General features: G+C 45.3%; 1 protein-coding gene across 2 annotated transcripts in view; it reads right to left on the reverse strand.

Moving 5' to 3' along the window:
• ADGRB1 (adhesion G protein-coupled receptor B1) overlaps window positions 1–15,495 on the reverse strand; it is a 335,561-nt gene that overhangs the window by 100,399 nt on the left and 219,667 nt on the right. For both annotated transcript variants that reach the window (XM_088456276.1, XM_088456275.1), the window contains exons 17-19: window positions 10,100–10,203; window positions 8,983–9,085; window positions 2,627–2,777 (exon numbers count right to left, since the gene is read on the reverse strand). In XM_088456276.1, coding sequence (XP_088312402.1) covers window positions 2,627–2,777; window positions 8,983–9,085; window positions 10,100–10,203 — 358 coding nt within the window. The remainder of the gene's footprint in view (window positions 1–2,626; window positions 2,778–8,982; window positions 9,086–10,099; window positions 10,204–15,495) is intronic.

A 15,495-nucleotide genomic window follows, 5' to 3' on the forward strand; every position in this document is an offset into this window, starting at 1 on the left:
GTTACAGATGTTGCTAATGGGTGGTAACTGTCATGTAGGAACATCAGTGTGTGTCTATGGTTACAGATGTTGCTAATGGGTGGTAACTATCATTTTGGAACAACAGTGTGTTTCTATGGTTACAGATGTTGCTAATGGGTGGTAACTATCATTTTGGAACAACAGTGTGTTTCTATGGTTACAGATGTTGCTAATGGTTGGTAACTATCATTTTGGAACAACAGTGTGTTTCTATGGTTACAGGTGTTGCTAATGGGTGGTAACTATCATTTTAGAACAACAGTGTGTTTCTATGGTTACAGATGTTGCTAATGGGTGGTAACTGTCATGTAGGAACATCAGTGTGTGTCTATGGTTACAGATGTTGCTAATGGGTGGTAACTATCATTTTGGAACAACAGTGTGTTTCTATGGTTACAGATGTTGCTAATGGGTGGTAACTATCATTTTGGAACAACAGTGTGTTTCTATGGTTACAGGTGTTGCTAATGGTTGGTAACTTTCATTTTGGAACAACAGTGTGTTTCTATGGTTACAGGTGTTGCTAATGGGTGGTAAGTGTCGTGTTGGAACAACAGTGTGTTTCTATGATTACAGATGTTGGTAATGGGTGGTAAGTGTCGTGTTGGAACATCAGTGTGTTTCTGTGTCTTTTATTTCAAGCAGAAGCATTATTTCAGGTATCAGGAGTTATTCCAGTGATGTTTAGTACTCTGCATATAGGTTTTATTTAGGCAGCATCATCTTGGAGCAGAGTTACCCGGTAACTTGTAGGATTCTTTAATCCAATTGATTTTCATGCACATTGGGGAGACAGATCTACAATACGTGGTGTGTATCTATTAGCACAATGACATGTAACATAAATGAGAATAAAAGAGCATTTTATTGGGTATGCTGATTACTAGTTGCCCTGATAACATACCGAGTACTATACATTTCTTCCATATTAATGACTAAATAGAGCAATGACTATGTTTATTATTTCTACTCTAATTGCTCTCTGAATATTGCCAAAATCAGTAGCCGGTACGTCCGTTTTATGCCAGGAAACAAATTTCACTTCAATTATTTTCCTTCATTCGATTCATTTTTTACTTTCTAAGTGCCCAGAACAAAGCTCTCTTCAGGTCATAGAGAATCTAGGCTTTTATTTTCTACCACCTCCAGCCAATGCAATTAGGAGAGAAATTAAACGCAATCATTTGCATTCACCCCATAAACCAAGATACTTCTCTGCAATAATGCGGCGATATGGTAATCTGCAAATCACACCTCCGGGGGAAGCACGGGAGAACTTTTATTACAAGGAGACAGAATATTTGGAATATAATTAGCACCTTGTCGGCAAAGGGTAATGTGCCGCCATTCGGGGGCTCGGACTCGCCAGTGCGGAATGCAGAGATACAGTATGGAGACGTCACTGCAATTTCATCAATAGAATTAAATGATTTAACAGGATCTCAACTTTCCACAGTGTTCCAATTATCACTTTCTGGTTTCCTTGTATTTACTATGGGAGAAACAGCTGGGAACAAGGAAGGGTGAAACGGATTTAAGATGACGGCTCTAGGAGGAGTCGCCATATGAGGCTGCGCACATTAATACAAACGCGAGCCTGTAAATTGTGGAATAAAAGTGACAATGTGCCGGGCAGGCTGGCTCTTGTAGGAGTGCTGTGCGTTGTACTGTACTTTAATTGTGCCAAACTCAAACGGGAATGGTGATTAGATAATAAGTGTCCTTTCTCCAAAGAAATGAGAAGATCCAACACCGAGGGTCCCCTTCAGGATTTATTCTTACAAAAATGATGCAGAAATGCGGATTTGTATAAACACATGAAGGTGTCGCTGTTCATTCTCATCAAATCAGCATAGGATGCACCATGCGGAGGGGATAAGTATACATAGTGTGCACCAGTAACTCGTTATTTAGACACAAAGTTAAAGCGTATACAGGCTTATAATGTGTCAGCAATCCTTCAGAGTTCATCCCAGTCTCCTACCGGAATTCCGCTGAAGTTGGAAGAAGTCCCAATTACTGGTTCCACCGTTCGGTTAACCAGCGTCAAAATCCGTTGGTGGTTGGCGTATTCTAAACGCTTTTGAGAGCTCCATATAACGCGCTTCATGATAAGTCCCTTTTTTCAAGATCGGCTTTGATACATGTACAGTATTAGTATGTAACACTGGCGTGTTGTGTCAGCACTGTTTGTTGCACATACCGGAAACAGAGAAAGTAATTGAACCACCTCCAGCATAACGCTATTCTATGGCTGTTAGGGCGTGCGGCAACATACAGTTCTACAATAGCCGGGCGCAGTCTCTCAGTAATTTAGGTAAAAATAGCTGGACGATTAGGGCTGGGCACAGAACTTTGATTTTCATGTGCAATCCGGAATTGTCACAGCATTTGTATTTATCCCCTTTATAATAATATATTACCTGTGTTTTACTCTAGATATCGATCTATATAATATGTACTAAGCAGTGCTAAATAATATAAGCACCATATTATGTGGGCGCAGTGTGTGCGATGTGGGACCCCCACCCAAACCCAGGGCCCCCTGCACTCAGTATAGATACGCCAATGCATAACACCATGAAGTACAAACAAGGGATCTCACCCCATCCCAGGCAGAGGAAACGCTTTCGGATGATCCGGTTGCGGAGCCGCCCCGTCACGGCCATGTAGGACTGCCAGGCTTCCGTCAGCACCCAGCAGAAGGAGGACAAGAAGAAGAAATGGAGGAAGGCGGCCACCAGGGTGCATATAACCTGCGTTACAGACAACATCATATAATAGAGGAAAAGCAATAAGCAAAGTACTATACATATTCTGTACTCTGGGCTGGATTCATTACGGATCGCAGCTGCGATTACGCACGCAGTCTTACTGCGAAAATATGCTAATGATTGCTATCGCAATGTCATCACAGCCAAAGAAAGAGCTGCCCACTTCAATTTACACATATCCGTAATACTTAGCAAGTCTGCGAAACCATCGGTAACACTGAGGAACATCGCAGCCTCACGCACACTTGAGAAACCATCGGTAACACTGAGTACCATCGCAGCCTCACACACACTTGAGAAACCATCGGTAACAGGGAGTACCATCGCAGCCTCATGCACACTTGAGAAACCATCGGTAACACTGAGTACCATCGCAGCCTCACACACACTTGAGAAACCATCGGTAACACTGAGGAACATCGCAGCCTCACGCACACTTGAGAAACCATCGGTAACACTGAGTACCATCGCAGCCTCACACACACTTGAGAAACCATCGGTATCAGGGAGTACCATCGCAGCTTCACGCACAGTTGCAAAACCATCGGTGACATGGAGTACCATTGCAGCCTCACGCACACTGGAGAAACCATCGGTAACACTGGGTACAATGGCAGCCTCACACACACTTGCACAAGTTCTGACTTTACTCAGGAATTGCTAACCTCAGCGCACGCAGTGAAAGCCCAAGCTGTGTATGGCATCTCAGTGGCTAATTTAATGGCATTCAAACGCACTGGCACGCCTGCGTTTCGCCAATCACCCCCCCCCCCTATCACCACCCCCACCCCACTCACTTCCTGGCAATCACTCTGCGATGGCTCGGCATAATCAGTAAGACCTTTGCGCACTGGGATGCATAGGCATCCATAGAACGCAACAATTGGCCGTCTCCATGCGTAATCGCAGTTGCAATCCATAATGAATAATGAAAGGCCAGCGTTTCCCAACTTCAATCCTCAGGGACTTCTGACAGTGCATGTTTTCCAGAATACCAAGTTGGTGCACATATGTGCTCATTACTGACTGACACATTTTTAAAGATGCACAGCAGGAGGTGCTAACCATTTCACCTGTGATACTGAGGAGATCTGTAAAACATGGCCTGTTAGGGGGGTCACTGAGGACTGGAGTCAGGTAACACTACTATAGACTATACCAGGGGACATGGTGAGTGGAGGAGACTCCTCTCTGTACGTTCCAGCCTTTGGGTCACCCAGAGCCGGCCCTAGGCATAGGCATTATAAGCAAATGTCTAGGGGCGACTGGAATGCCTTAGGGGCATTCCAAGGCTCTGTCACTGCGGCTGCCCCCATCCAGGCCCGGCGACGGGGGTACAAAGGTACCCCCGTCCCGGGCCCCGAGGTTCAGCAGGGCCCCAAGGGGCCGTGGCTGCTGAACTTAATTATCAAGGACGAGAGGCTGCGCCGCTCGTCCTGGTCGACGCGACGCAAATAGACAATGGAGCCAGACCCCATCCCTGGATGGAGACGAGCGCTGCGCACTGCGCATAAACTACTGTAAAGAAGGACGATGTCACATCATTACGTATGACATTGCGCCCGCGCTGCGCTGTCCCGGTGTGTGTGTGTGCATATATATATATATATATGTGTGTGTATATATATTATATATATATACTGTGTGTGTGTACTATATATATATATATATATATATATATATACATGCTGTGTGTGTATATATACTGTATGTGTGTGTGTGTGTGTGTGTATATATATATATATATATATATATATATTACACACACTCACTCACTAGGGGGCACCAGACAAAATTTTGCCTAGGGTCGGCTCTGGGGTCACCTGTCTGGCTATGGGTGGTGAGGCACGAGCCACGGTAAATAGAACTTGCAGAATGTGCCTGGGCGCGGATTATAGCATCGGTATGGAGTAGAGACTCCTCGCTACTCTAACTTAAACATAAGCGATCGGGCTCTCCTGCAAGTTGGACGTCCCCTTTAATTATTACTAAAGAAGGTTTAATAAGTCCACTACTTGTTATTAGCTGCTCAGGGCCCAGGATCCACCTCGGTGCAGCGCTGGGGCTTCAAGAATTTGGCCAAACGTTACAAGAAACAAAAATGTGCTTAGTGATCCACAGCACAGAACAGCGTTAACCGACTTTGTGTTAATTAGATACATTGTAAATCTCTGGCAAGCCCCGTGGCTCCGGAGGACGGATTTGGACATCTCTGCTCGTGGCAGCTAAGTTTAATTAGGAGCATTCGTAAATGAGTCCACTGTGAATTAGCCTCTGGTGCACTCTGAACCTCAGAGCACGGACTGATGGCACAACTGCAGCACTGACATGGGGGGAACGGGATTCTCAGACGGGGGTGCAAGGCAATAATGCAGCTCCGACAATTCACATTGTGCTTCCACGGGCCGGATTTGGCCAGTGACTCCGTCGGGCATAGCAGAGTATAACTTATTGCCTGTCATAATAATCACTATGAGAACAATGCCGATAAACAAAGGGAGAAATGCCGTTATAAATAATGGGGGACAGCACTGATATAATTAGACAATGCTGGTACATAGGGCCTCATTCAGAGCCGGACGCTATTTGCGCTCGCTCGTTCAGAAAAAAGGGGTGGCTATTCAAATGAACCATTCGCTCTTTGCGTATAATGCAAATGGTGAAATTCACCGTGATAGACTCTGCAGCGCTGTGTTAAATGTTTAAATCTAATATTATGTAGCAGATCACTATACACATAAACCACATAAAAAAAAAAACAAAGAGAAAGAATCATGTGTCCATAAAGTCAAAAAAATGTTCCTTGTAATGAACAATAGTGAAAGGTATTCTTTATAAACAACACTACATAGCGTCTGATGATGTTTTATGGATACTGTCCGAATGAGTGGTAACTTCTGTATACCACTTTAACGTTATCCTGGATGGTTTTATAGTCACAAAAACAACGTGAGACTCTGTTCCTTAAAACAATATTCTAGCAGGTGAATCGAATGATTGCAGTTCACCCAAGACAAAGATTTTAAAAGTGTCGATGTTCTCCCAAAACAAATACTTTTAATAAAACTTCAAAGACAGTCACAGTAAAAACAAAAAATAGATTCCAAAATAGATCTTCTTTAGAAAGAGTATATCTCTTTCAAAATACACTAATGTCATTCAATGATGTTAGCTCCGTGTACGACAGGACTTGGAGTAGCTTACCGGACCTGCAGGGACCCACCGAATAGCAGCGTTATGAGCTCCGTCTACGATAGTAGGGATATCCCAGAGGAAATCCTATATCACCTGATGATGTCAGATTGGTAGATCCTCTGGGCAGTAGATGATATTCAGGGCTCGGCTCTCACCCGGTATCTGTCTGCTCTCCCCACTATCTCCGACGTGCTGTTCTCGGCTCTCACCCGCGGCTCATGCGCTGTGTATTACCGTCTAAGCGTGTGGGTTCTAAACTGCTCCGGCATCCAGCAAACATCTGCCCCCTGTCGGCTGGGTTCTCCTAATCCCGCGTAACTGCAATGGCTAATGTAATTAGAATCTCCGTCTCCAAATCAGCTTACCAACGCGTTTCTACCCTGTATGGGTCTTTTTCAAGGCATAGCTGACTTGGACGCCTCCCCTTCCTTTTATATTCCCACAGATCCGGTTAGCTAATTCCTGACATCTTATACAAAAGTACATCTTACAGGGTAATAAAAGCCAAAATCATCTATCTTATTATATAAATGATGTATACATATTCAAACACTACCATAACATTAATGGCATGCCTATCTAAAATACTAAGACGAACAATAACAAATTAAATATGTGCAAAAAGCAATATAGCTTGTATATAATAAATAAGTACTAAGTGTGCCAATCAGATGTGTATACCCGTCAACAAGGAAAAGATATATTGTCATGCAGTAAATCACCTGACCTCATCCTCTCATAATAGATCCAACACTACAATATAACCTTTACATGTACCCATAGGTGTATAAGGATTACATGAACCATTTTGTCTCAAAATCGCCATTAAGGCCTCTTGGTTGTAAAGTCCTAAGTTCATGAATCCACTTCATCTCAGCTCTAGCTAATGTGGCTTTAAGATCACCCTGTCTGAACCTTCTTTCCACTCCCTCAATAGCTTTAACGCTCACTATATTCTCAATAGAGCATCTATGCATATTTTTAAAGTGTGCTGACATATGGTGAGTTTCCAGGCCCTTACGGACATTTCTCAAATGTTCTGATATACGAACTTTGAAGGGGCGGCTAGTTCTGCCAACATATTGTTTATTGCAACTACATTGTATAACATATACAATGTTGCTGCTGTTACAAGTCAGAAATTGGTTAATTTTGTAATTCTTCTTAGTAACACATGATACAAAATTACTAATCTTATTCCCTTCTTCGCTCTTGATGTTTCTACAACCTATACAAGAACCACATCTGAAAAAACCCTTAGACGTTATTCTTGTACCTAATCTTTTAGGAGGTGACATTGCACTTTTAACCAGCACATTTCTCAGGTTAGGTGCTCGCTTATAAATTACTACAGGTTTTTCTGGCAGTATTTTTTTCAGGATAGGATCTGCCTTTATAATGTGCCAATGTTTATTTAGCACGGTTTCCAACTTTCTGTAATCTTTATTAAAAGTTGTAACAAAAGAAACAGAAAAATCTTTATCTTGTTTTACCTGCTTTTTGATTAAAAGTTCTTCCCTCTTGATAGTATCAATACTTTGAAGGGTCTTTTCTATAGTATCTTTATTATACCCCTTATTCAAAAATTGTTCCTTTAAGGGCTGTACCTGTTCTTTATATACATCTTCATTGGTACAATTACGTTTCATGCGACGAAATTGACTGCTAGGAACTCCTTTCAGCCAGTTTGGATGATGGCTACTCTCTATATCTATGAAGGAGTTACTATCAGTCGGTTTAAAATAATTTTTAGTACAAATTCTTGAATCCTCAATGTATACCGTCAGATCCAAAAAATGTACTTGCTTCTCACTAATGGTATACGTCAGTATTACTCCAAAATTATTATCATCCATTGTTTCTTGGAAAGTCTTAAATGTACTCAAACCCCCTCTCCACACCATCACGATGTCATCTATATATCGATGGTACGCGACGAGTCCACACCCCAGCTTCTGCCATACATGGGAATCTTCCCACATGCCCATGAAGATATTCGCGAAGCTGGGGGCGAATTTCGTCCCCATCGCTGTTCCGGACCGCTGGACATAATGTCCATCTTTAAATGTGAAGTGGTTATTCATCAGGATAAATTTTATGCCCTCCAAAATAAACGCTTTTGTATCCCCAGCTCTTTGCGGTCTGTTCACGCCTCTAGGTCTGAACGAGCGAACAAAACATACGGTCGTTTTTTGGAAAACTACTCCCCCTGGCCGCTCGCATCCTACGTCATGTCCGCTATTTATTAGATTAATCGAGTACATCGACCAGCGTATGAACTGCTCGCTATTCTTGTGGTTGGTTTTTCCTACCGCAATCTTGCGAGCAGTTCTGACTATAAAACAACCCAGTGACGTGGTCAGTGACGCTGCTGTATTAATTATGCACACCCATAAAACGCCCGTTTTGACCTTTAAGCACGCCTGCGTTCTGATCTCCACTCCCCGTTTTCAAGCACCTTCCCCTGTTACCACCCACATACGCCTCCTCCTGCCACTCAAAATAGCAGGCATTCGCTATTTAGCAAAAAACGATTTTCGGCCGCACTGACTGGTTCGTGCCTGCGTATTACCATCCGTACGCATGCGCAGTTGTGCAAACATCGCTCGGAACGAACGAGCGGTCGCTTACGAGCGGCTCTGAATCAGGCCCATAGTACAGTATGTAAGGGGGAGTGCTAGAATAATTAATATGTCAGTGCCAGTATAATCAATGTGCCGGTATGTTCAATGAGAACTAGAGTTGGTATAATTGGTGGCATATTATGTGGGCAAACAGAAAAACAAATCATTTAACATGATTCATTTGTAACCCCCCCAAAAAAAAGTTACGGCAGATAGTATTCAGTTAAAGTAGAAACTGTGACCAAAGCTATAATGTATATATGACCATATCTTAGTGTAACTCAGGCGGAGGAGAGGACGTAAAACGCAGACACTCTGGGCGGAATATTGGCAGTAACTGGAGACTGCGCTGTTTTTCTGTACTGTACCTTGTTTCTGGTCTGTGTTTGCCCAACAAGTATTAAGGCATTTGAAGAAATGATGGACAAGCAGAAGTTGATTAATATGACAGAGCGTTCGGATCGAATATACCTGAAAGAAGGGACAGAAAATATTCACTTTTTTTAATAATATGAGAAAACGATCAACTATATACGCGGGAATCAATATGTATGTTCAAAATATATATATATAATTTTATATATATATATATATATATATATATATTGTGATAGAAGCACTGGTAAAGTGGTCAATGGCAGGGCTCCATCCACAGGCCACTCCAGATTTTGGGCCTTTCAGCCTGGTAGCAGGCTCATTAGGGCTTACACCTGGAACTGGCCTGTGGATGGAGCCCTCCCTCTCCTCACATCCACACCCCCAGGACCCAAACCGGCTTTTCCAAAAGCCGATACTCTGGCCTGTTTACAAAACAGACTTCTCCTGGGGTTTTGAGAGCACATAGGCCAAAAACCTAGGACAAACATACCTGCCATTGACCACTTTACCAGTGCTTATAATCACTAGATATATATATATATATATATATATATATATATATGTTTATATTATATATTGAGCATAAGGGGATACATTTTAACAATCATTAATTTCAATATACAAATATATATAAAAATTGAAAAACAGATATTCTGACACAAATTAGCGCTCAGCCAATCAGCTCCTAACTGCCATGTTACAGGCTGTGTTTTACTAAACCTTGGATGGAGAGGATTGGTCGGGACTTTATCTCTGTTCACTTTATCTTCTTCCAAGGCTTAGTAAATAGATCTCCCTCCACTTTATCTCTCTCCAAGGCATAGTACATAGACCCCTTAATCTCTAGTCCAAGTCATATATTAACAACTTATTTTGTACAGGGAATGTTTAGCCCACCACTCTACATAGAATATGCCACAAGTCACAAAGTCCAATTAGCAGCAATGAACGTCACAGTGCCGTCTGTTGGGCATAAGTGGTACTGCACTTTGTTTCTCATAACAGTGCAGGCTATGTTTGCAGTACAAATAAATATATGTCTATGGATCATGTTCACCCTTTGGCTACATAGCTAAAGTGCATTACAGATGGGAAATCTCGACTCACCTCCACACAGAGACATAGATGATTATTAGAAGTAGGAGCGTAAGCGAGGAGACACCACAGCCAACGATCAGCGTAACAGATGGGACGAGAACCTTCTCCATATTCTGCAACACAATAAATGAGACATTTAGCAAAAGGGATTTGTTGGTCCTGAGGTGAATGCACACCTGGCCATGATAAAGCAATGGTACAGTATGCTCAGCCTATGTAGCAAGAAAGTGCTGTGGAAACACTGTTTCCCCTCTCTTTACCATAGAGCTGCACATGGCACCTTGGTGTTAGCAACAAGTAGTGACAGGGAAACACTGTTTCCCTTTTACTTTGGTAATACATTGCCTAAGTGCATATTCGCTGGTCAGAAAATCGATGTGCTTTGCGTTTTACACCTTCAGGCAGTTTTTTTTTTTTAATTGATTTGGGATTGTCGGATTTTGGCTGAAAAGGGGTCACACCAGCACACAGTCTGCCGCAGCATTTAGCGCCAGCAGCAAAACCGCTCATGCACGAAAATGCTACACAGGTGCCTGGTGCAGTATAAACCAAACAACAACTGCTTCAAGACTGCTCAGACACTATATACGGAAACCTCACAACTGAGCTATAATTGCTACTGCGTGAGACGCTCTCCCCCAACACCCCTCTAACGCGTGCCGCAGAGATGGTAGTAACCATGGTGTTGGGTTTGATGTTTTTCCACAGTTTTAACATCTCTATATTTATTCAGCTAATGCTGGAACAACAGGATAAATCCAGAAAGCAAATTCAAATAAAGAGATATTAGGCCTTATTTATCAATGAGTTTTATCATTCACAACGAGTGATAAAAGTCGATGCGTATGATAAATGGAGCTCCAGCCAATCAGTTCCCAACTGACATCTATTTGAAAAATGATAGTTGGGAGCTGACAGGCTGGAGCATTATTATCATACGTTGTAAATGATAAAATGTGTTGATAAATGAGGCTCATTGTCTGCACAAAAGTAAACGTACGATTGTCACACATAGCTGTGGGAACGAGCAAACAAAGACTGAGTCATGTGGAATGAGGGGATGAGGAAGGCTGGAATGAAGAAGAGAGATGGGAGACTAACAGAGTTGAGGAGGGGGGGCAACACTGTGTGTCAGGATGAGCTCGGTTATGGGGCATTGTGGTGCAAAAACTTTGGTTCCCAGGTTTTGTGAAAGTTGCTGATTTTGTTGTTCCGCAGGCTGGTGATCTATTCCATTCCAAAGGTAAAGCAGATGCTGTTTTTTACTCCCTGCAGGGTAGCGGGGTTGCGGTTATCCAGTTGTGAGCGATATGGTACTTTGCTGAACATGAAATGTGTAGGATAAGTTTATCAAGTGGTTTAACAACAGTAGGAGTAGGGGTACAAAGGAGTACTGGGGCAATAGGAGGGGCAACAGCAATGCCTTTAACGTGTTTCATCAGTGATATCACAGCATTCCAGAGGGATGGGGCAATTTTAGGGCATGACCACGAAATATGTTTAAAAATACCAGTTTGCCCACATACTCTCCAGCATAAATTAGATGTAGCTGGGAAAATGGTGTAAGGACAATGTGGGACCATATACCATCATGTAAGGACTTTGTAGCTATTTTTCCTGGCTCTCTGCTAAAGTTAGCAGAGCAAATTTTCCAAATATGTGAAAAAAGCGTGTAATTCCCACAGCCTTCCGCTCAGACGCCATGCAATGTTCCCGGCCAGGCAGAAAGAGAGGGTTTTCCCAAGTCCGGGAAAGTTTAGAAGGATGACCTGACAGATGGAGAGAGATCTATTAACAGAGTCCCAGACACGTTAATCTCGCGGCTGGTACTGTACATCCAGGCGTTTTCTCTGTTTTATATCAGCACCCGTTCGCTCCGCTGGGGAGAGTGATCATTATCACTTCTACATACTTCTTGCAAAAAAAAAACAAGTTGTCAAAAAACAGAAATAATAAAAGAAAAAAATATAAATGTAACAATTTCTATTTTGCCCTAGAACACTGCTCTCTGGTAATTGGCCTCCACAGAACATACAGCATTAAAGAGACAAATCCTGATTTTGTGATTTAAGTGGCGGGTCCAATTAAAGAGAACCATTGTGACAAGGAAAGATGACAGGACACTGCCTGCTGTCACTCCGGAGATCTCGCTATGTTCTATAGCAGCAGCACTGCAGAGTCCTGTGTAACATTTCACACGATGCGGATACAATACACAGACGAGGGTGACTATAAATGTACCAGTAGTGATGAGTGGCAGGTGATTCATTAAATGTCAGTATACAATCTGCTACTGTTCTTATTATTAAAAGTTCTGATTCTAAACTCACCCAAAGTCAAAGCTCTATGCTCCTCACTCACTGTCTCTCCTCTGTGTCACCCCGACTGTCTGCCCCTCCCCTATGCTCTCATCCAAAGTCACCGCTCTATGCTCCTCTCTCTCTATCTCCCCTCTGTGTCACCCCGACTGCCTGCACCTCCCCTATGCTCTCATCATAACCCACCGCTCTATGCTCCTCTCTCTCTATCTCCCCTCTGTGTCACCCGGACTGCCTGCCCCTCCCCTATGCTCTCATCCAAAGTCACCGCTCTATGCTCCTCACTCACTATCTCCCCTCTGTGTAACCCCGACTGTCTGCCCCTCCCCTATAGAATGTAAGCTCTCATCCAAAGTCACTGCTCTATGCTCCTCACTCACTATCTCCCCTCTGTGTAACCCCGACTGTCTGCCCCTCCCCTATAGAATGTAAGCTCTCATCCAAAGTCACTGCTCTATGCTCCTCACTCACTATCTCCCCTCTGTGTCACCCCGACTGTCTGCCCCTCCCCTATGCTCTCATCCAAAGTCACCGCTCTATGCTCCTCTCTCTCTATCTCCCCTCTGTGTCACCCGGACTGCCTGCCCCTCCCCTATGCTCTCATCCAAAGTCACCGCTCTATGCTCCTCTCTCTCTATCTCCCCTCTGTGTCACCCCGACTGCCTGCACCTCCCCTATGCTCTCATCATAACCCACCGCTCTATGCTCCTCTCTCTCTATCTCCCCTCTGTGTCACCCGGACTGCCTGCCCCTCCCCTATGCTCTCATCCAAAGTCACCGCTCTATGCTCCTCACTCACTATCTCCCCTCTGTGTAACCCCGACTGTCTGCCCCTCCCCTATAGAATGTAAGCTCTCATCCAAAGTCACTGCTCTATGCTCCTCACTCACTATCTCCCCTCTGTGTCACCCGGACTGCCTGCCCCTCCCCTATAGAATGTAAGCTCTCATCCAAAGTCACTGCTCTATGCTCCTCACTCACTATCTCCCCTCTGTGTCACCCCGACTGTCTGCCCCTCCCCTATGCTCTCATCCAAAGTCACCGCTCTATGCTCCTCTCTCTCTATCTCCCCTCTGTGTCACCCCGACTGCCTGCCCCTCCCCTATGCTCTCATCCAAAGTCACCGCTCTATGCTCCTCTCTCTCTATCTCCCCTCTGTGTCACCCCGACTGCCTGCACCTCCCCTATGCTCTCATCATAACCCACCGCTCTATGCTCCTCTCTCTCTATCTCCCCTCTGTGTCACCCGGACTGCCTGCCCCTCCCCTATGCTCTCATCCAAAGTCACCGCTCTATGCTCCTCACTCACTATCTCCCCTCTGTGTAACCCCGACTGTCTGCCCCTCCCCTATAGAATGTAAGCTCTCATCCAAAGTCACTGCTCTATGCTCCTCACTCACTATCTCCCCTCTGTGTCACCCCGACTGTCTGCCCCTCCCGTATGCTCTCATCCAAAGTCACCGCTCTATGCTCCTCTCTCTCTATCTCCCCTCTGTGTCACCCGGACTGCCTGCCCCTCCCCTATGCTCTCATCCAAAGTCACCGCTCTATGCTCCTCACTCACTGTCTCTCCTCTATGTCACCTCGACTGCCTGCACCTCCCCTATGCTCTCATCATAACCCACCGCTCTATGCTCCTCACTCACTGTCTCTCCTCTGTGTCACCCCGACTGCCTGCCCCTCTCCTATGCTCTCATCCTAAGTCACCGCTCTATGCTCCTCACTCACTGTCTCCCCTCTGTGTCACCCCGACTGCATGTCCCTCCCCTATGCTCTCATCCTAACCCACCGCTCTATGCTCCTCACTCACTGTCTCTCCTCTGTGTCACCCCGACTGCATGTCCCTCCCCTATGCTCACATCCTAACCCACCGCTCTATGCTCCTCACTCACTATCTCCCCTCTGTGTCACCCCGACTGCCTGCCCCTCCCCTATGCTCTCATCCTAAGCCACCACTATATGTTCCTCACTCACTGTCTCCCCTCTGTGTCACCCCGACTGCCTGCCCCTCCCCTATGCTCTCATCCTAAGTCACCACTATATGTTCCTCACTCACTGTCTCCCCTCTGTGTCACCCCGACTGCCTGCCCCTCCCCTATGCTCTCATCCTAGGTCACCGCTCTATGCTCCTCACTCACTGTCTCCCCTCTGTGTCACCCCGACTGCCTGCCCCTCCCCTATGCTCTCATCCTAACCCACCGCTCTATGCTCCTCACTCACTGTCTCTCCTCTGTGTCACCCCGACTGCATGTCCCTCCCCTATGCTCTCATCCTAACCCACTGCTCTATGCTCCTCACTCACTATCTCCCCTCTGTGTCACCCCAACTGCCTGTCCCTCCCCTATGCTCATCCTAACCCACCGCTCTATGCTCCTCACTCACTGTCTCCCCTCTGTGTCACCCTGACTGTCTGCCCCTCCCCTATGCTCTCATCCTAAGTCACCACTCTATGCTTCTCACTCACTGTCTCCCCTCTGTGTCACCCCGACTGCCTGCCCCTCCCCTATGCTCTCATTCTAAGTTACCACTCTATGCTGCTCACTCTCTGTCTCTCCTCTGTGTCACCCCGACTGTCTGCCCCTCCCCTATGCTCTCATCCTAAGTCACCACTCTATGCTCCTCTCTCAGTATCTCCCCTCTGTGTCACCCCGACTGCCTACCCCTCCCCTATGCTCTCATCCTAGGTCACCGCTCTATGCTCCTCACTCACTGTCTCCCCTCTGTGTCACCCCGACTGCCTGCCCCTCCCCTATGCTCTCATCCTAACCCACCGCTCTATGCTCCTCACTCACTGTCTCTCCTCTGTGTCACCCCGACTGCATGTCCCTCCCCTATGCTCTCATCCTAACCCACTGCTCTATGCTCCTCACTCACTATCTCCCCTCTGTGTCACCCCAACTGCCTGTCCCTCCCCTATGCTCATCCTAACCCACCGCTCTATGCTCCTCACTCACTGTCTCCCCTCTGTGTCACCCTGACTGTCTGCCCCTCCCCTATGCTCTCATCCTAAGTCACCACTCTATGCTCCTCACTCACTGTCTCCCCTCTGTGTCACCCCGACTGCCTGCCCCTCCCCTATGCTCTCAT

This window comes from Taudactylus pleione, unplaced genomic scaffold, assembly GCF_031769625.1.
Source record: "Taudactylus pleione unplaced genomic scaffold, aTauple2 ptg000695l, whole genome shotgun sequence".
NCBI classification, from domain to species: domain Eukaryota; kingdom Metazoa; phylum Chordata; class Amphibia; order Anura; family Myobatrachidae; genus Taudactylus; species Taudactylus pleione.